The sequence below is a fragment of the Rhopalosiphum padi genome, chromosome 3 (assembly GCF_020882245.1).
Source record: "Rhopalosiphum padi isolate XX-2018 chromosome 3, ASM2088224v1, whole genome shotgun sequence".
Taxonomy (NCBI): Eukaryota; Metazoa; Arthropoda; class Insecta; order Hemiptera; family Aphididae; genus Rhopalosiphum; species Rhopalosiphum padi.
Genome location: NC_083599.1, coordinates 24,798,059 through 24,821,828, shown reverse-complemented (window position 1 = coordinate 24,821,828; position 23,770 = coordinate 24,798,059). Strand labels below are relative to the sequence as shown.

The following is a 23,770-nucleotide window of genomic DNA, read 5'->3' as shown; positions in this document are numbered from 1 at the left end:
TGTTATAAATATATATAATATATATATATATATATTATTTATACTATTTATTTTCAATGTAAGCATTTTTTAGATAATTGTTGATATTAAGACATGACTGTATAAATAATTATGATAAATTAAACTTCTAAGTAAAATTGAAAACACATTATATCATCATTATATACGTCATACCAAATTTGCGTTCAGCAGAACACATTTTTTGATGTTAGCTTCAAATTCATAGTTAAGAATATTTTCTAGATAATATTCTTACTATTAAATTTGATAATAGGTAAATTTATACTAATATTAAAGCTAACACCACAAAATGTTTTCTGCTGAATACAAATTTGTTATGATGTACGTTAGTAAGACAGAGACAACACATGCTACCTGCATAATGTTCTCTTAACAAATCCTCATAGTTCATATAAATATTTTTTTTCATGTTTATTTTGATATCATGTTTATCAATTAATCAGTACATTTATAGTACATTCATTTTCAATATTTCATTTATTTTCTCTTTTTTTTTTTTATAGTAATAATTTAAACAATTTTAAACTAATTTGGTTTTTTCATTAGCAATTTTTAATTGAATGGGCAGAATGTTAAATACTGTGATGTACATCCTTAAAGTTTCCAATTTGTTAACAACAAAAACAATAAATGAGCACTATTTTTATAATTTGATTAGAAATGGCTCAAAGGAAAGGCATACAATAAAACAAATGATAAATTTTTTTACAAATTAAAAAGTATATAATATATTTATGTATATAATTTTAATTTTAATACATATAAAACAAATCTTTTAATATATAAGTGGCAAATATTTAATTTTAGAATAAGAATAACTAATATTTATTTGCAATTAAAAACAAAATAACAATATCTAGTTAATCTTAATTATTACAAAATATATTAAGATAAAGGTTAAAGTTAACAAGTTAAATACCTTCACCATAGTATATCTTTAAACCAGGATAATGGAGTATTTGCTTCTTCTAAAAAATAACATTAAAAATAATCATTAACATTATGCTAATAACATAAAAATATGAAATGTAAAAAAAGGTTCACATTGTGTTAATAAAACAAAAGTCATTCAAAGTTCGAATTTTGTAGCTCTAAAAAAGCCACTTAAAATAAAGCACATAATTAGCATATAATGGCACAAAATAAAAATTGGTCTTAAAAATTTTAAAATACTTTTTGTAAATTATTAATAAAATAAAGGCCAACTAAAAAATCTATAATACTAATAATAAAAAAGTACTAGTAAAATCAAAATAAAATGTGTATTATATTATTACAATACATTCAAATTAGATTCATATTTATAAGTGGTAGAGTTTCATATTAGACTTATAAAAAAAAAAATTCAAACACCTACAAAATTATATTTATAATATTTTAATAGTACGGTAAACAATGTAGAAAAAAAATATAAATATTTTTAAACTTTATTTTATTTTATATTATTAATTAAAGATTTTTTACCTGTAGTTTTAAGTGAATTTGCTCCGGAAGTTGTAGAATTATCTTGACGATTTTGATGGAGTTGCATTTGTGACTTATGTCTCTGTTCTTGATCAGTAAACAATTCAGCATCTTTTCTATACTCTAAACTGTGCAATTCTTCTAGTCTAGAGTTAATATTAACAAATAAATAAATAGTTTAATAAATACAAAATTGAGTAAATAGGTAACCACTCTGCTGTACAAACGTACAGCAAGTGTTAAGTGTATTAAGAAGGTCAATGTAATAGTTGATATAAATTAGAATTCCATAAAAATTATTGCATACTAAAAACAATTCTAAGTAATTACCAATTACTAAGTATATTACAGTTGTGCAATCGTTTATTAAAATATAATGTTGGTTAATTCTATTTGTCATTCAGTTTTTGACAATATATTTACGATATAAATTTAGATTCTAAGTACAAATGAATGTATTGATTTTACAATTATATATTTTTATTATTATTTTTTTTTTTTTGTGTCTGTAATCAACTTATAGGACAATAAAAATTATTTGACTATTAACTTTGGGAAGTCACAAGTAAAAAATGCTCAATAGTTTTCTTAATAATCAGGGAGAACAATAAACAAATAAAAGGAATAAAATAACTAATAAAATTTTTATGTTTAACCAGTTTTTGACAAAATTAATTTCTTGAATTTGTTATAATTCAAAAGTTAATAACCCTAGAAACTTGAAATTTTAACCATGTGTTTATATTATCATTTTCGATACATGTTATGTTTGAAATTATGTATAGAAAATTAAAATATTAGATTGTTATTTTTTCTTGATCGTAAACGAATATTAAAAATGTATATGAACATTTTAAATGCTTATAAATTGCTTTGAATTGGTCTAAATATTTTATACATTTTATTGAAAATAATAATCTAAATAACAGTGGAATATTTCAAGTTTCTATAACTAATATCAATTTAACTCTATACAAAAATCTAATGTTGTTTAATCAAATATTATAATTTATGCATGAATATTCAATGTTTTTAAAATTTAAATTTTTTACACTCATACAAAGTTTTAATGAATTTACATCAAATTATTTAATTTTTTAAAATTAAAAATAAAATTTTCTTTTGAAAAAGACATTTTTGAAAAAAATTTACTCAAAAGAAGTTTAAGTATATTGAAGAATCATAAATTGTGTTAAAAATATAAGCAGCTAGTGAAAATTTCAGGTAATTATGATTATTCATTTTTTAATTACAAAAAAATAATAACATTAATTTGATTAAAAACTGATTTTTGTAAACAATTTTCTACATAGAAATAATAAATTACATTAGAAAAATCTAAAATACAGAAGCTATGTAGGACATTGATGCCGATATATTTAAATTTGTCGGTAATAGATTGATAATAAAATTATAATAATTATTATTCTATATAAACAAAAAATAGAAATGGCAGTTGTAAAAAGTAATAGTTTTAATTATAAAAGTTCATAATTTTATTTTAAAAAATATTTTACTTGTCATCCATGGTTTTTAAATCAAATTTTTCATCTAATACATTTGATGTACCCGATTGAGATTTATTGTCAGATAAGAATTGAATTTGTCTGATAGAATTTGATAATTTCAATTGCAGCATATCACGTTCTTCTAATAACTAAAAATTATAAATTCATATTAAATCAAAACACAAATTAGTAGAAAAATTCACATTTTAATTATTTACCCGGGTCAATTCTAGAGTTAATTCATCACATCTAACATCTCTCTCATGTACGGCTGTTAATGCTCTGTCCAGTTTATCTTGAACTAATCTTATATCATCAACATTTCGATTTAAATTGTCCAATTTTGATATTTTAACAGAAAGAAATTCTATTAATCGATCACGCTCAGCAATAGACCGCTGTAGCTGTTCATTTTCTCCATTTGTTAATAAGGAGGATTGTGTTGCTTCTTCACTAGAACTTAAAGATTTATTTATTGATGATTCCTCAGGGATGAGAATATTGCTGTCTTTAACAACATTAGCTTGAGTTAATTCTTTATGGAGTTCATTGGCAGATTTATTATTTTTAACAGATATGAATTCTAATAATGTTTCCGTGCAAGATTTTAAGTCTGACATTAAATCAATTAGTACATTACTTGATGAAACTTCAATATTGCATATATTAGTTAAAATAGAAGTAACTAATTCATGAATAGTTTGAACACAAGTTTGTAATCGTTTAACTTCAGATTCTTCTAAATTAGAACCATACAAACTATCACAACATTTAGCATCAACTATTTTATCTAATTTTTTGGATTGAACAACTACCCAGTCACTATCATTTTCAATTGCTGGCCATTCGCATAAAACTCTTGAATAAGCTGAATCAATTAAACGTTGAGTTTCTTTTAATTTTCCTTTTAGAACTGTATTTTGTTCATTAATGTGTATAGAATTTGAATCCTTATCATTCAAAGAATTCTGGTCATCTAAATTACTTTTAAGCTGATCATAATCATTTTGTAATATTTCATGTTTTTCCTTAAGTGCAGTTAATTGACGATAAGCTTCAAGTTTTTCACCCATGAGATTTTCAATTTCTGACTGACATTGGATTATATCTGCTTCATGAGTTTCATTTTCATTGGAATATTGATCATTTAATTGTTTATACTTAGAATTTGCAGATTCCAAATCATTTGTCAAGTTAACAATTTTTTTTTCTAAGTCAATTGTTTTAGCTCGGCATTCTTTGAATCGAGATTTTAAATTTTTGTAACGTACCAGTAAAATCTTTGAATCACCATTTTCTGTAGAAGCCATTACTTCTGAATTTTGTAATTTCTTCAAACATACATCCTCAGATACTATTTTCTTACCTTCATTGTTTTCTTCAAGGTTTTCTATAGTTTGAATAAATTCATTTTGCGAGTTTAAATTTGAATATTTATCAGTTTTCAGTTCAATAGGTTGTTCCACAGTTTTCAATGAAATTAATCTCTGATGTTCACTAATCTGATTGTTTAAAAGTTTATTTTCATTTTTTATTTCATTTACATGGAACTCAAGTGTACTTAAAGAATTCAATAACTCTCCATCATTTTTATCATCGTTAATAACCAAACCCAAATCTTTTTGGATATTTTTTAAAAATTGTTTTAACGTATCGTTTTCATTCTTAATGCATTTTATATCTACATTTTCCAAAGACAGTAAACTGTTTAATGCAGGACCATTTAAATCTGTTAATACTTCTTTATTTTCTAAAGTACAAGAAGACATATTTAATTTTAATGTATAATTATCATTTTGTAAGTTTTCTATTAATTTGAGTAGTTCATTATTTTGTTTATGATATTCATTTTGTGTTGATAATTTAACCTTTTCTACAGCTTCAGATACACGTTTTTCAACTTCAGTGTGGTCAATTAATTGTGCATTAGAACGTTTTTGAGAATTATTTAAATTTATAATGTATTCTAAAATATGGATAGAACCAAAGACCATTTTTTTAAGACAAATTTGCAGTTCATTATCATCTAGAATGGTATTGTTACAAATTGAATCGACAATTTCAATTACATCAATATCGACCTCAACACCAACATTTTCAAAAGAAAATAATGATGCCAGACCCATCAAAACACAACGAAATATATGTATGTTTTGATTTTGTAAATTTGATTTAATTACAATTTTATTTAATAATTCATAGCAATTTTGAAGTTCTTCATCACAGTTTCGTACAACAGTACTTATTTGTTTATTACTTTGTATAAGATATGCCAATCTCTGATTCAAAACATTTATTTCTTTATTTAAAGATGCAACTTGCTGCTGTAAAATTGAACAATTGCTTTCAGATTCTTTTAAAGCTTTGATTTTTACTTTCAGTAGTTGTTTTTGTTTTTGGTATCGATCTGATAATAATTTATTATCTTCCATCGTAATATTAGTTCCATTTAATTTATTTAAAAGCATATTATTCTCGTTTTTAACAAGTTCTAACTCATTAGTTAATTGCGTAGACAATGTATGAAATTCTGTAATAGTATTATTCAATTTAAATATTTCTGTATCTTTTTTACTAAGACAATCATTAAACTCTAAACGTTCGCTTTTAAATGAGTTATTTTCTTTTAAAACAATATTTAATTGATTAGTTAATTCATTTACTGATGTTATACTATCTTTAAGTTTATTGTTACAGGTTGTAATTAAAACTTGATCATCTTCATGTTGTCGAATAAAATTCTTTTTATTTTGTTCATACTCATTTGAAGCTTCCTTCATTGCTTTTTCAAATGTTTCACGCATGTTTTCTATAACTGCCATAAAATCAGATATACGTTCTTGATGTGTGTCGTTATCAGCTTTTAATAATTTTATATTTTCCAAAGATTTTTCAATTTGTCCAGTTAATTTAACATTAGCATCATTTAACTCATTGTTATTCATTTTTAATTCATCAATTACCTTTTCCAAGAGTATCATACGTTCTTTATCATTAAGGTATGCATCTTTTAACTGAATCCAACGACTTTCTGTCTGCTGAGCTTCCGTTATTTGATTTTGGAGTTGTTTATTTAATTCTTCATTTTCAAGATTTAAACGTTGAATCTCAGATTCTTTTTCTAAAAAAAAAATAATAATTATAAATTATATATTTAATAATAATACATAATATGTACTCTGCTTTGCTAAGAAAAAGTGCCAAGAATCAATACATTAAGAGAAAAATACATGGATGTATTTACTTAAAGCATTTCCGAAAAACAATAATTGTGTTTTTATCCTATATTAATGAAATTTCAGAGATATTCTCTCAAGAAAAAATGTGTTAGTATACCTATCAGTTGGCGTATCTATCTTATTTTATTGAGTTACAGCACTTGCTTAGCAGGGCAGGCAATTGGAGTAGGTAGAAATAAATTAGTAGTAAATAATAGAAGTAACCAGGATATAGGTTCAATGTTTTATAGAAACAAAATTTGTTATAACTTGTAAGGCTACTAGTTTTATATATACATATATATAAATTGTAAATATGTAAATGTTTTTATTTTATCATTATATTTATTTTTAAATTAATATTATATTCAATAGCTAGAGGACTATTTTATGCTTCCCATCTCTTCTATTTTTTTTTCATAGAAATAGTATTTTTGTGAAAAACTGAAAATCCCCATTAGATATTTTATCAAAATTGTTTATTTTTAAAATGTAAATATATATTATACATTCCAATACACAAACATTTTTTTTATTTTTTTTACCAAGACTTATAATACAATATATTGAATAAATTAAAAATTTATAAATAATAGATTAAAAATAGATTCAATGTTAGAGTTTTTCAATGAAAGCAAAAGTATTTTGCTGGTTTCTAACCACAGATAAGAATACTTTCAAATGAGTCGGGAAACCTAATCATGGAAGATAATCTTATAATGAACAGTGAACCATTTCAAAGAGTACTTTAATCAACAATTAAACCGACCAGTTATAGAGTGAAGCAATGAAACTATCTACAACTATACGGAAAAACCAATAATAGAAAAACCCCAACAAGAGGAAATTGACAACATAATTAATAATTTTAAGAACAATTTAGTACCTGGGAAAAATAATATAATGACCGAGTTACTGAAGAAAAGTGGTACTGAAATAAGAAGAAAAATTAAGGAGATGATTTCAATTATATAGGCCACAGAATCTTTCCCAGAGAAGTACTACAATAATATGCCCTAGATTAATAAAAGGGAGACCCCAAATAAAACAGAATTACAGGGATGTATTTCTCTTAAACACATGTTACAAAGTGTAGATGAGTAGATGTCATTAATATTAAAAAGAATTAACCCATATGTTAATGAAATAGCCGAGAATTATCAATATGTTGTATACTTAAAAATGTATATAATATTTACTGTCAATTTCCATTAATAAATTATCATTTTCTTGATGATGCACTGGTTTACTCTCCAACAAAGCTACATGACTCGATAATAAATCATTTTCTTGTTGTAAGCTTAGCAATTCTTTTTCCATATCTAATACATATAAGTATACATAAATAATATGATTATAAGTAATAATTTTAAGTAAAAAACAACTTACCGCCAATAAGATGTTTTGAAGTTTCTTGATTGTGTTTTAGCATCAACTTTTTCTAAAAAAAAAAAAAAAAATTGTATTATTTATATAAGTTTTATTTTTATAAAATGGTTATTTGACAATATTAATTATGTTACTTATGTCTGATGTTTTCTGCTACAGTAACACCTCGATAAGACCATGAAATGTAAACAGGGTTTTTGTTTTGATTGGGTTCAAAAATATGAAATTTGAAAAAAGCACTAAAGAAATTTTCCGTTTTACCGTAAGTTCCGTTTTATCGAGGTTTTACTGTATTAGAATTTAAAAATGTCACTGATATATTACATTATGACATGATATATAACATACACATTACACAATCCAATTGTAATAAATAAAAAATGTTGAAATAAAATTATTACAAGATTTGTTCAAAAGATACATGGACTGTTTAGTTCATAAGTACTTCCACCATTTCCTACAGTCCTACAGTTCAGCAAACGAGACTTACTACATTGAAGTTTTAAATTATCTGAGAGATGTCGTCTATCACAAAAGGCAAAAATGTGGAACAAGGCGACTAGTTTTTCAATTACAACAATGATCCTACTTATTCAAAACTCATGAGTTTTTAAGGATCTTGATATAATGATACATACCTTATAAATAAAGTTAATTTTGTTTTATGATGTCAGTCAGCGTTTTTTTTTTATTTGATCATATCTCGTATTATAGTTTATTATTATATTAAGTACTTTTATTGAAAAAATTAATTAATTCAAGTAATAAAATTTAATTGACCATGGGATACTAAATTATGTTTAAGAAACTAATAGCTCACTTTTGATTTATTTAATGTTTAGTGAATGGTAATGAAACTCGACCTAATAATTGTAACTCTATAGCTTAAGAAGAACCAACACTTGCACGTCTCATCACCATCTTACAAACATATAACAGAATATATTAAATTGCTGCAGAAATACCATGATTTTTTATTAGCTATACAGCTAACTAACTTATTTAATTTCTAATTAATCAAATTTTAAACAAATAGAATTATGAACAGTAAATATGTAAGAGATAAATATAATAATAATAAAGTAAACATTTTTAATATTGCATATTAAACGTTTTAAATCATATAATAAACTTACAATTTTAAAACAACTGAATTGTTTTTTCTTAAAAGCAATCCACACAGATAGATTATACCTGTGTCTGTACACAGTAAACAAAAATCAAAAGATAATGAAGAACTGTCTTAGTTTATTGAAATGAGATTATAAATTCTACATATATTTAACAAACCAATAAAAATTATAATAGTTAAGACCTAGTGTTATCAAATGATGATATCCATGGGCTAACTTTATCTAGCCCATATACAAGATACTAATTTTTACTTGATTGTGAATTTAATTAAAAGTTTTTATCAATTTAAATTAAATTTTTTTATTTCGTTTTTATTTTCTTTAGATAAATATATATACAGGTATATAATTTATATGCCCTCCAAAAAATGTTAATTGCTGATCTTTGGTCTATATGGTGTAATTATTCTTAGCATGTATTAGTAAATAATATATATAATATATGTTAAAATTACTAAAACATACTTAACTATTAATAATATACTCTTGCCAGCAATATATTGTGATAAAATATGATTTAAAAAAGGCTATGATCTACACTAAAAATATTATTTTCTTTAATTTGTGTAATGGATAGGTAGATCAAATATCAGTGTGGCATACATTATAGTAGTAAATAACAAATGTTTTAAAATCAATAAAAATTACAAAGTATGGGTTTTTAACAAAAATCATACTGAATTTTGTTTTAATTAATAACCAATAAATTAAAAATATTTTATTTCCCAGTTAATCTGTACTGTAGTGTCTATAACTTTAATGCTGAACAAGCCAATATGTTATTAAGCATGTTAGGTTATTAGACAATATTATTAATATAATAAGTAAGTATTGTTTCCATTACATTAAATTCCTATTATGTTCCAATAAACTTAAATTGTACTGATACTAGGCGACTAAATTAAATAAATACCCATTAAGTATTCTGTAAATAAAAAAATGTACTTACTTCATTCTCAAAGCTTATACTTAATTTTTCGATTTCCGATTTTAGACTTATTTCATTTTTTCTTAGTTCAGAATTTTCTTTATCAAATTTATTATTTTTTTTTTTTAATTTATCACAGAGTCGGTGAACATCCTCTAAGCTAAATAAAAGGTAAATAATATTTGATATGTTAATAATAAGCTCATTAATTCTTATTTTGTACTAACTTATTTTTTAATTCTTCTGCTTCTTCTGCAATATGATTAATCTCTTGAGTACATCTTAAACGTTCTTCATTAATGTTTTCAATATTTCTTTTTTTTAACTCTTCCACTATTTCTAAATGTATTTTTTTGTTTTGTGCTATACTTTTGTTTAATGCCTCAATTTTATTAATTTTTAATTGCAATAACATATCTTTTTCAGTAATATTATTCTATTTTTATAAAAAAAATCAATTAACATTTAATAACTATTTATTTATGTAATTAAATATAATACAACTTACACGATAATTTTCAAGTTTTTCATTCAATTCAACAATTTGACTTTTTAAAGATTGTATATTTCTTTCCTGATATTGTGCTGATATAATATCTTCCTAAAATTTAAAAATTAAATATGATAATACAAGAAAAAAACATAATATAATATCTTTTATTCAACTGACAATTCATTAAATTAAATTATAAATTTACTGTGAGGTTTAAAAACAATGAATTTTTAAAATTATTATTATAATCAGTAATTTCATATCTGAAATCCGATCAACATAATATTTTTGTCAATTGTGTAATCAATAAAATCAATTTATATTATTCTGATGTAAGTAGTATCATTTTTACTTTGTATATTCTACTAAAATCATAGAACATATAATTTATTGAATTTGCATTTGTAATAATTGAAATAAATAAGCATAATAACATTGTTTATTGGTAAAAAGTTGATCAATGAGAAAATAAATAGATAATAACTAATTCTAACATTAGTGTATTTGAATTTCACAAGATTAAAATTATTAAAAATTTAAAAATGGTTTTCGTTGTATTTATTCAATTTGTGAGATATTAAATATGATACAAAGAATAAAAAAAAATGCTTATTTAACTATTTTAAATTATACAAGTACATAAATTCAAGTCCTATCTATTATAAACTATATTAAATAATCAAAATAATATTTTACATACTAAAATAGGATTTGATTAATTAGTTAACATAAATCAGGTAATTTAAACATAATTTATTACCAATTTGGTATCTAAAAAATAAAGGAAAATAGTAGAAAACCAGTACAATTAAATAAATTACTGGTTCTAATAACTAACTTGATTTCTGCCAGTACTATTGTTTTAATATTCAAAGAAAGAACTTGAAAACTTTAATTAATTAAAAATAAAACTAACATTAAATAATTAAAATATTTAAAAGGAGTTTTACCACATGTGTTGCTTTCGTCTTACTAACGTACATCATAGCAAATTTGCATTCAGCAGAACATATTTTGTGATGTTAGCTCTAATATTAGAGTAAATTTACCTATTATTAAATTTAAAGATAAGAATATTATCTAGGAAATGTTATGTGTATTTATTGATATTATCATTTTAAAGGGAGTTAAAGCTATGTAAAATACTACAACTTTAAAATGTTCATAACTCATTTTAAAATGATAATATCAATAAAACCTTTAATACCTTTAAATTTGATAATAGTAAATTTACTCTTATATCAAAGTTAACATCACAAAATGTGTTTGGCTGATCGCAAATTTGCTATGATGTACATTAGTAAGATGGAGATAAAACATGCGGTTATAACATCTTCTTAATACGTAAGAAAACTTACATAATATGTTGCATTAGGTTTTTCTTTTTCACGTTGTTTCACATCCAATACATTTTCATCACTCACTTGAACATCATTATTATATTTTTGCTCATCTATTTTACTATTCTCAACTAACTTTCTGCAATAAAAGTTATGTTATTTTAGTATAATACATTTTAATAGAATTTGAGTGTACACTGTGCATTGTATGTTCATTTAAATCTTACCAAAAACCATAACATACTATGTAAAAGGAAGTTATTATAAAATTATATTGTACTCATATATTATTATTATAACTTATAAGTCAGTGCAATTATACTATAGAACAGTATAAATAATTCTTAATATAAAAGCCTATATTAGTTTTAATATTTTCAATATTTTATTGTATAAAAATTAATAATATATAAAATAGAAAGAAGTTTCAAATCCTAGGGATTAATATTTTTTGAATTAAAGAAAATAACAATTATCGTTTGTGACAAATGTTTTATGGTGGTTTCATACTAAACATTTTTTATTTTTAATTCTAGTAAATACTATTTACTATTTAAGCCTACATAAACAAATCTTTAATATATAATTATATAAATTCCTATTTAAGAGTTCCAATACATACCTAAAGTATACAAATTTAAGAAAATACTAATCACAACCAAAAAATAAACTGATGTTTAATTAAATCTGCTTAAAACAATTTTTTGAATACATAATTGATTATAGCTTTGAATTTCAAATTTTGAAGTGATATTCTAATTTTATAAATAAACAAGTTGAATTTTGACCCAAATCATTATGTTTATAGTTTTAATAAATTACTTTTCTTACAATATGGTCTTATACACCTACAACAACTATGTGTTGATTATATGCAATAATTACTAGAGATTATAATAATTCTATTTATCTACCTAAACTTTATTATTGTTTTCATAGTATTTTTCAACTCAAATAGCTTAAATCTTTTATTCAATTGAATTAAAAAATAACATGTCATAAAATAGAAATTTTCTACAAACCAAAAATAACTCAATAACCCGAGATATTTAATGTTATTTTTATAGTGTTCCAAATTCTAATGGCTCAAATTTTAAAATATAATTTTTTTAAATGGTGACGTATTGTTTTTAAAATGACCAATTAAATTAAATATAATATTAAATAATTATTAACCATACCTATCATTTTCTAAAACTTGTCGGAATAACAAAATTTTGTCACTCGTATCAGAAATAACACTATTATTCTGTATAGACTCTATACTTTCTGCTGAAGTGATGGGCAAAGGTGTATTACACCGACTAGAAGATGTGTATCTACCATGATATTTTTCCATGCGCTTAGCAATTTCCTAAAAATAAAATAATAATCTATTAAATTAATTATAAAAAATTATGATTATAAACAAAAATATAAAATTATAATATTTTGGTTATAAACATAATTTTAATTAGGTTAAAATGTACTATAATATACTAGATTACTATTATATACCTGTGTTATTTTTTACATACATTTTGTTAAATTTAATTTTGCATTATATAATATGTAAAATTTATTTTTTGTAAATAACAATATCTAAATTTCAACATCTAACTCAAGAACACGAAAGATATTCAATCATACCTTAAAAACATATTCTAAACAAGATAAACTATTGTCGCAGTAATTATAACTGAATAATTAATAATCAGGGGTTGAGCTACAGAATTTATAACACTAAAAGGATAAAATCATATTTTAGTGAGTTAAAATTTGAAAGTACAAAAAATATTTTAATATCTACAATAATTTACATTTAATAAATTAAAAAAGTAAAAATTTTCAATTTAATTGGTAATATATTTTATTTATAAATAGAAATAATAGTTATTAATTAATAAATAATATAGTAAAATTTTTACTGCTTTATTTATTACAAAAAACAGGAGAAGATGCAAATGTGCAAATTTTCAGAATATGGCAATAGTTGTTATTTTTATTTCAAATAATATGGAAGAATATGTAATAAACCAAAATGAATTATAAATAATCATAACTGACTAGTGTTTGGAAAATCCATTAAAAAACTTAACACATTCATATTCAATGTATAAAATATAAACTAATGCATATTCACGTATACTTCTTTTACTTATAACTGTTGACAATTATCACTAAAATCTTTTCAAGATACTCTGACAAACTCTAATAAAAACTATAATATGACTAAATGCGGTACCATGATACCAGTCAGTGCTTAGTTTTTCCAATGATCAGTGCACCAAATTTTTGTGATCAGATTTTGGAGGCATTCAAAAGCAGATTAATATAAATCAATGGGAATTCATAAGAAAATTACTTAAAATTATTAAATATACTAAATTCTGCTTAATGTAATAACACTAATATAGATGCAAGTATTAAGATTTCATTGAACAACATGGGCGTTTCATGATGAAGATTGAGTTTTAGAAAAGCAATCGTACTATACCATTGACTATTAACCAGGAATTACAATAAGTAACACTTATATTATATACATCCTAAGACATGAAATTGTGGTTATAATCAAAATACAAATTATTATCCAAGAAATTAAACAATACTAACTTGAGCCTTAAGTTTTATCTGATTTGTTGTTAACTCCCCATCATTATCATCACTACTATTTGAGCTTTGCTGTTCCATATTGACAAGGCTTCTTGAAGTGTTGGTTTACTGTTTTGTAATTTATTCTAAAATAAAATTTACTCTATGACGGCTAAAAGTATTGTAGAATAATTGGGAATAGGAATAATTTTCTAAGTAAATCATAGTGAAAAATATTGCATTAACATAAAATTGAACAAATAACTATTTAAATAAAGTAATCATGATTTTAATGGTTACTATTAGTGTGAAAATTATTAAACTAAAAATGAAAAGCACAATATTTTCAGAATTACGACGATTATGTGTAGGTAATAGTCAATAGGTACCTCCTATTATCTATTAATTAATTATTATAACATTAATCAACGTTTTAGAGGCACGTCATAACACGTCTAACACGACATAAGTACGAATAAGCAAATGGGTAGGTCTAAATTCTCCTAACACAGTAAGCATTAAGTGATTGTAAGAGAGATAAGCCTTAAAAACACCACGAGATCATTTTTTAAAATTATTATTGATAGTGCATATTACATAATGATAATACATGGTAATCAGCCGCACTGCAACGACAATGATTATGATTGGATGTTAATCATTTACCAGTTCATATTTTCATAATATCGGTAAAATAGTAGCTTAAAAAGATATTACCAACTAATAAAGCATTAACACTATTAATTAAAAATTTTAAATAATTCGTATCAGACTAATTAATAGTGTTTGAACCCATAATATTTTGAGTTAATTTATACTTCTATACTATTAAGACATACAAATACAAAACACCAAATAATGAGTTTAAATAAAAAAGGTATATCCAAACTGCAGTTGTAATCAAAATATGTGTTACGCAATCGTTGTTTTTGGTATTATAATTTCTTGAAACGCGGTTCTTAATGTTCTCATTATTTTAATCGTTGTTTTTATATAAATACATTAAATTTATTTTGTATTTGGTTAAGACCGTTTTACTGCGTAAAATGGAAGAAATTGATGCAATAATATTTTGTACTCTAAAAGAGATTGGTTGGTGAGTTTCTTTTTCTTAACTTAAACTATGGATAAAATACAATTTATATATTTATTAGTGGTAATGTATAGAGTATATATCATTATATAAGTACATTTTTTTAAATATAATTTTAGTGGTTACCTATGTTATAGGTACTTGTTCAAAATGTTTTAAGCAACTTTTGACTGTTAATTGGTACAACCTTTTTAAAAGTTTTAAATTCAATGTGCTATCCAGTAGATAGTTAACTTAATTATGATCAAAATATTCTTTTGAATAAATTTATTATGTCACTCATTGTCACTTGGATTATACTTGATTTTATGAAAACTATGTGATAAAAATATCGCATTCAATTATTTTAATTTTAATTTTTTTAATATAATGGATTATTAATATCTAATTAATGACACCTTTAAAACCAAAGCAAAAATGTATTTTAATTTAATAAAAAGTGTTATAGGAAAAAGAAAAGCAACATTTTTACATACAAATCCATCATCCCAATTTAGTTGATATACATTTTAGTACCTACCTAATAAATATTTTAATTAAAAATTTAATAAATTATTATTATATTTTAAACATAATTTCTTTATAAAGTGATATATTTCCAACTTGCCACTTGTTGAATGTTTTTTTTTTAATAACACTAAATTTTAATTTTTAGTTATTTTCATCAGTATAAACTATTTTAGTAACTCCACTAAATTAATACATAATAGATAGCAAAAAAATGTATTTCCACAAGATCTTGAAAGAACTTAGAAAAAGTTGATCATTTTATAATGTGTTCAGTGTTTACTAGCATTAAAAATATTTGCTTTTAGTAATTTTTGTAAAAATAGTTTAAGGTATTGAAATAATGCGGCTTATTTACGGTTGCAGGAACTTCAACATATTATATAATAAACTATATTTGTAAGTAATAGTTCTTTTTTTTTTTTTAGTGAATTCTCGGAAAATGAAACTGCCTTTACAAATATAGCTCAGGAAAATTTAATAAAAGCAATAATAATGTGCTTACAAAAAATTCAACCAACAATAAACTTATCTTTTACAATTCCTCGATCTATGTCTGCTAGATATCAATATGGTATCACTGTAGCAGATGCTTGTAAGGTAAAAGTAATACTATTTATTAATATATTATATAAGTGAATTCATAGATATCTATTTACGGCATTCTTATAATGACTATACAAATTTAATGACATTTATTTTTAGTTAATTTAAATAAACAAAATATCTATAATATCCATATTATATACAGTCCATATTATCTACGATTTGTAAAAACAATAAATTTCAACTTAAGAAAGAATATTAAACAACCAATATCAAATTATATGGCTAATAAAGTAATAATGAATAACAATATAACTGAAAAACAAACTTTGAAAAAGTAGAAACAAAAATATTACACAATTTTTATATTTATATAAATATGTTACAAACAAAAATTACAGATTTTTTTGATGTAACACAATGAATACACTTTATTTTTTAATAATAGATATACATAGTTAAAATGATTTGTGATTCAAATATAATAATAATACAGGTAATATACTGATTTGTAATAACTTTTTTAAATTTCTATTTTTATTATGGGCCTATTTTTTCTGGTTCCTTATACATCATCAAAAAACAATTTTTACTATATAATATTGATATTTGTTCATTTTTTTTTTTTTGCTTTTCATTGGTTATTTTTGTTTACATGCAATATGCCACTTAATTTTCCAACATAGACAGTACTGGTACTTTATAGGTCAATTTATGTAATTATTAATTTTTATATCTGATATTATTGTCTAAACACTATATTATCATAAATAAAAAAAGCTTCTAATTTAGTAATCTACTCATCTATTGGCTAAGATCAAAATACTAAATATATATGATTAATGTCTAATTTACAATATAGTTATAATGATTAGCAACTACCAAATTTTTAAATAATAAAAATTAAAGTAAAGCAATAATACAAATTATTAATTATTCATTACATAAATAAATGCACTTAAAGTAGGATATTATATAGTATAAAAAAAATGTTAAATAATTTAAAAATCAATTAATACATAATATATTAATTTTTAATTTAATATATAATACATACAATAATTTTAATAATGAATTATTTTTACAGTGCAACATTGTAGATTAATAAACTGACTACCAAATACTATCGTATATAAAACTTATCTACCCCATTCTTTTAGGAAATAAATTTAATATAAATTAATCATCTTGATAAATAATTATAATGTATAGAATGATTCACCAAGTATGCTTACTCCCAGTTTTTCTTTAATAATTTGTTCAAATTCTGATTTTTGGAAATTTCAAATGTACTAAATAAGAAATTTTTGAAAATTTAAATTTTTAATCATTTATATCAAAACTTGAATGAGAAATTTATGAGTTATTAAAATGTATATACTAATGATAATAGTCCTTAAAAATGGTTTTACAAAAATATAAAAGCACAATTTTCAAGCTGCTATCAATAATATGGCCGTTAGTATGCTAGAAAGAATAAAGAGAAACTTCAAAACTCAACTGTCTCTATGCTCTGACCAGAACAGAGGGCACTTTAACAATATGATTTTTAAGATGTACAAATAAAAACTTTAAATGTCTTCTTATATCACGGAAAAAGAATTAAACCGATGTATCTTATACTATTTGTGTTATTAATTTTTTAAACAATAAAGTAGTTTCCCTACCACACCGTGTATTGGCAAAAAAATGTTGCTTGATTACATGACACTTCTTAAATATCATAAAATGTGTAAGTATTTAAAAATAAGATCTTTAAGCATAAGCGGAAATTTGGTGAAATTACTGAGGGGGCTGAGCAATATATGCTCACTACACCTATATGGCTATATAATACTAAGACCAGTACCTTAAACTTCTGGGGGAGGCTTAGTCCACTCAACCCCTTGATTTCCTCCTATGTCTTTAAGTATACTCGAAAATTCCAAAAAAACATAATCTAAATGTATTAATCATGCGAGTAAACATGCCTGGTGAATTATATATTGGACGTTAGCTAATATTCAATGATACAAATTGTATTTATCTATAAATAACACATTATTATTACAACTTAAATTCATTTTTATTTATTTTAATATCAAGCTTTTTTTTTTTTTAACATTATTGGTTATTCAAATAATATAACAATTTAGTTTAGGTAGATAACTTTTAAGTTTAGTAAAAGCTTTACTTATAATTTGCTAATTATGTTAAATTATTTTAGAAAGTTGGTTTCAAGTCTGACATAGGATATCAAACAATTTTATATGGAAATATTACAGATATGAGAAGAATATTAATGTTTTTAATTGAAAAATTACCTAAAGAAGTTGAAAATATTATAGAATACAGAAGTATGTTGTATATATGTATTTATACTCGTTTAATTAAATTATTGTATAGGGTATCTCAAAAAGAATTCCGGATTTGAAGCTGTTATACATAAAATTAATTCATGTAAAAATAACAAAAAATACATATCATTCTCTTCAGAAGAGATTGAGGTTTAAACGTAAAAAATAATATCAGGCATGCGCTGGAATTGTCGTACCAATAAATTTGGTTTGTGAAAATATGTTCAACATTTTTTCAATATTAACAATACTTATAATAAAAACAATATTTATACAGTAAAGTAACTTGTAGGCAGAGTTCAGGACTTATATTATTTGCATATTTTTTTTATTCATTCTAAAAAATAGCAGTTTGCGAAATAAATTAATTTCTCAATGCTATAATATCCAATCTGAAATATGATTGTGCATATTTTTACATATTTCATGGTTTGCAAGATAGTGCTTTTTGGGGGTTTTTTTCATCTTTTTCATGCATATTTTGAAAACATTTTCAAATTTTAAACAAAAACTATATGTACATACTTAGCCAATCAGAAAAATAAAGTGAAGCTCTGAATTGAAAAAAAAATATTAATGCAATCGTATATTCGTATGTTTTTTCTGTATTTAACTTGCGAAAACATTTAATTATTCAATGTAACAATGAAAGTAAGACAAATATAAAATAATGCATTTTTAATTTAAATATAAAATATTATTTTTTATTTTTCCTATATTTATTTAGTTCACGAATAAGTTCAAAAATTGAGAAGTAGCCTATTATCAAGAAATAATACAGATTTATCCAAAATTTTAAACAATATTTTTCTTTTAAATTTTTAGTGTATTTTTTTTATTTTTACTACTTATTCTAAAATATGAATAATAAATATATTTAAATGCATATTTTTAAAATTTTGTATGCATATTTCATAGGTTTTAATGCATATTTTGGCGCTTATTTAAATTTTTTAAGTGCTATAAGTCCCAAACCCTGCTTGTAAGTTATAATATTTTATTTTCAAAAATTAAATAATTAACAATCTCTTATTAGATGTGAACTATATAAATACATTTTTATGTATTCTACTAGTAATATTCTATATTAATTATTTTATTTTATTATTTAGGTAAACGACGTGCAATATTAAAAGAACTTAAAAAAAGTTTATCGTCCGATAGAAAAGCATTGAACTCTTCATTATTTTCAATCTTTTCATACATCTCTGTACTTTTAGAATCAGGCGTAACTGTACCAGGACATAAAAGAAACTGTACACCTGCTGGTAAGGTTTATCATTTATAGATCATATATGATATAATATAGTTAATAAGATTAACATTTAATTATTTTATTTTGTTTTGTTTTTTAGAATGGAGAAATTTCTGTATTAATAGTTTAAAATATATAACTGAACAACCATCAGACTTGAAATATTTAATTCCTTCGCTAATAACACTTAATACTAAAAGATTGCTGAATATTTATGAGTTTGAACTTAAAACAACAGATGATTTATCAAAGGTAAAAAATATAGTTTTAATAAGTAAAGAAAAAATTCCAATAAGCATATTTAGTTCTTACTTTCCTAGGTTTATTATAAAAACGTCTATAAAAGTATTGTTATATCAATTTAAATTTTAAACATTTTAAAATGTAGTAATTATCAATTATTCTACGTTGTTTAACTACTATGTTTTTTCTCTGTGAAAGATATTAAATAAAAATGGCAATAAATTTTTTTTTTAGAAACTATAGTTGATTCAATTAAAATTTTTAATTTGATTAAAATAATTTTATTGACTGTTTAATAGAATCACAAAATTATTTTAAAACATAATTTATAAAAAAAATTTAGAATAGATAAGTCAATAACTTAACGCCAATTAATATATTTTTATTATAGAAAATAGACATTATTTTACATACATTTTTGGTATTAAATTTATAATATTATTAAATTATTATTTTTTTTTTACACTAATTTTTGATATATTATTTAAATTGTATCATATCTATTAGCAGACACATGGCCAGGGTTTTTTTTTATATAGGGAGTATTTAAAATTTAAATTTGAGTATAATGAGAAGGGTTCACATGCTGTGCATTGTAGTCATCAGTCTTCATAATAATATTAAATATGAAATAGAAGAACCATATAACAGCAGTTAGTTATTATTATTTTTTTATAATTCCTGTGTTAAGGAGAGTATTACAACACCAAAACACTCCTCCTGGTTATGCTATTGTCCATAAGATAATATTAATTAAATATTACTTCAAAGTAAGTAACTAGGAAATTACTAACACAATTAATAAATCTGTTTTAGTCTAAAATAGTCCAAGGTGAAATAGAAAAATCAAATTCTAAACAAACAAGTAATTTTAACCCTATAGTTAAAAGTTTATCTAAAGATCAAGTTGAAAATATATCAAAAGAATCTGAAGCAACGTATATTGAAGAACTAGTTTCAAAAAATAACGAACTAAAAAGTTTATCCTTAAAAGTAAGTTGTTTCTTTGTAAATAATTAAAAATTGATTGTAAATATTTATCCTATTTCTATGTAGCAACATTCCACAAACATAAATCTTATGTTGAAATTAGAGAAATTAGAAAAAGAAATTGCTGTTCAAGAAAAAAGTTTAAATATTATTGATAATCCCGAGATTGTTGCTAAATTAAAAAATAAAGTTGATGCAGCACCAGATAAAATAAAACGAATGAACAATAAATGGAGTAAATATGAAAATGAACAGAAATTAATTATATCAGAGCTAAATGAAAGACTAAATAAAAAACGAGTGAGTATTTTATTATTTTTCTAAAGTTTTAAAAAATCTTTAAAAGATAATGAGCTCTCCATAAACCATGCTTGTGTGAAGGCCCATGAGTTCACATTTTAAAATATAAATTTAATAAATTCATAGTACAATTAATAAATTACAATTAAAATAAATTTATCTTATATAACTAAAATATTAATATATTTTTATTATTCATATTTATTAGAATACAAAAAATTTTAAATTCATAATATAATAATGAATAAATTTTGATTTGATAAATAAAATTCAAACTGCATCTGACTATAATATAAGCTAAATTTGGCCACCCCTGGACTGTAATATCTAGTTATTTGTATTAAATTTAAATACAAATGTAATTTATTAAAAATACAGAACAGTATTCATATTTTTTTAATGAATTTTAATAATTTTTAAGGCCAAAAATATTAAACTAGAAATGGTGTACGGAAATGAAAAACTGAAATTACAAAATATTTTTGAAGATATACAAAAAAAAGAAGATATTATAAAAATATGTAGGAATGATTTAGACTCAAAGCCAAATTATAATTCAAGGTCTGTAAAATGTATTCTAATCAAATTTAGAATACTGTATAGTAAGAGTAAAAGCACATTATTAAATGCTTAATACATGTTATTTAGGTCAAGTTATACACAAAGAATATTAGAAATTATATCTAATATTGAAAAACAAAAAAAAGAAATTAATAAAAATTTGAATGATACCAGGCAAGTTCAAAAAGAAATAAATTCTTTAGATGGTAAAGTAGAGCGATGTTTTATTTCAATTGATGAATTGATGTTTAAGGTATTTAAATATTATTAATTTTATCCTAGCTTTTAATTTTATAATACTAAAATATGTTATATAGGTAGCAAAAAAAGATGATACAATTCGTAAATGTTATAAACTATTAGCTGCTATTCATTCTAATAGTTCTAGCATTATAACATCTGTAAAACAAACAGGTACAATTGGAAGAGAAATTAAAGATTTGGAAGAACAGGTATATTATATTTATTTTTATTATTATTATTATTATTGTTATCAAACATATATTTATTTAGATATTATTTAAAATATATTGTATTACTTTTTTTTTTTTAGATTGAAAATGAAAACCCTCATCAAGCCGCAGCTAATGTTCAAAAACTTAGGAAAGATTTAGAACTTGTTAAAAACGAACAACTATTATTATTAAAAAAAATTCAAAACCAAAATAATTAAGCTTGAATTCTGTTCAATTCCTAAGCATTAACTCATTATATTTTGTAGCTAATGTCAGTTTCGAGAACTCATTATTGAAAAATAGTTAACTTAATAAATATTATTATTCATTATTTTTATGTATCAGCCATATTTAATATATCTTTTATAATACCATTTAATTTGTTTTATTAAGATATTAATATTGTACGAATTTAAAAAATAATCAAATTTCAGGTTCAACTTTATGATTCTGATTTATATTTAAATTTAATTGTTATACCTTGATACAAAATAAAATTATTTACTTATTAAAAATATGTAAGATACATTGTCATAATTTTATTTTATAAGCATTTGATTAGCAAATTATTTGTTAGTCAAAAATTTAGAAAATATTTCAATTTGGAAAAAAAGATCAAAATGAAATTTTCTAGAGATTAAAAAAGAGTACTCATATTTTAAGAAAATTTCAATATTAAACGATTTTGGTACGCATGCATGATGCATAATTCAATTTACACTTTTTTAAATCTCAATGCTAATTTCTATGCAGATTCGGATAGATAACTTTTTTTAATTAATTGTATAAAATTATAGAATTTAGAGAGCTTAAAATTGTAAAACAATTTGTGGTTTTTTTAACCATTTTTTTTTTACTTGAGGTAGCCCCAATATTATTATATGGCTATTTGTACACAAATATGAAAAAATGCTTAAATAAACATTAATGCTTGTTAAATAACAACATTGAAATAAATATTTTTTTTTTAATGTCTTAAAGATTTTGTAAAATTAAGATAAATTATATAAACATATAATTAAATTTCAACTTACTCTAACTTTGTCGATTTTGCAATTAAAAATACAATAATCCATTAAAACTTATAAAAAAAAATTAGCAATGTCATTTAAAAAAAAAAGTAAATTGTATTGCAATTGCATTTGTATGTATTGTAAAGGTTAGAATGTTCTCAAAATGTGTACAACGGAACTGTCTAACTTTCCAAAAACCTCATTTTGATCTGAACTCGTATAGATTAAATATTTACCTTCTATTCATCGTAAATACACTATTTGCTGTTTCTTTCCAACTACACATTGTCACAGTTACTGGTTTCTGTTACAATCATTATCATTAAATCAATCTAATTATAATTATTGTCTGTTGTAGTAATCTCTCACTATTGTTTTATAAAACCTTTACTGTGCTTTCTGT

General features: G+C 22.5%; 2 protein-coding genes across 3 annotated transcripts; one reads left to right on the top strand and one right to left on the bottom strand.

Moving 5' to 3' along the window:
• Positions 1–714: 714 nt before the first annotated feature.
• On the bottom strand, positions 715–14,593 carry LOC132924248 (girdin-like). The gene is made up of 12 exons (XM_060988438.1): positions 14,090–14,593; positions 12,676–12,848; positions 11,513–11,633; positions 10,170–10,262; positions 9,889–10,097; positions 9,683–9,821; positions 7,601–7,652; positions 7,411–7,533; positions 3,212–6,114; positions 3,003–3,142; positions 1,486–1,631; positions 715–989 (listed from the first exon to the last, which is right to left on the bottom strand). The coding sequence occupies exons 1-12, from the start codon at positions 14,165–14,167 to the stop codon at positions 943–945; spliced, it is 4,224 nt and encodes a 1,407-aa protein (XP_060844421.1). The 5' UTR covers positions 14,168–14,593; the 3' UTR covers positions 715–942.
• Positions 14,594–14,711: 118 nt separating this feature from the next.
• LOC132924249 (coiled-coil domain-containing protein 22) lies at positions 14,712–22,871 on the top strand. 2 transcript variants are annotated; one of them, XM_060988440.1, is made up of 11 exons: positions 14,712–14,945; positions 16,097–16,268; positions 18,421–18,550; positions 19,663–19,818; positions 19,906–20,057; positions 20,865–21,041; positions 21,105–21,338; positions 21,760–21,899; positions 21,987–22,152; positions 22,217–22,351; positions 22,453–22,871. In XM_060988440.1, exons 2-11 carry the CDS (start codon positions 16,164–16,166, stop codon positions 22,570–22,572), a joined length of 1,515 nt encoding a protein of 504 aa, XP_060844423.1. In that variant the 5' UTR covers positions 14,712–14,945; positions 16,097–16,163; the 3' UTR covers positions 22,573–22,871. The 2 variants fall into 2 exon arrangements, with proteins under 2 accessions (XP_060844423.1, XP_060844422.1); XM_060988439.1 differs by having other exon boundaries at positions 14,712–15,164.
• Positions 22,872–23,770: the final 899 nt, after the last annotated feature.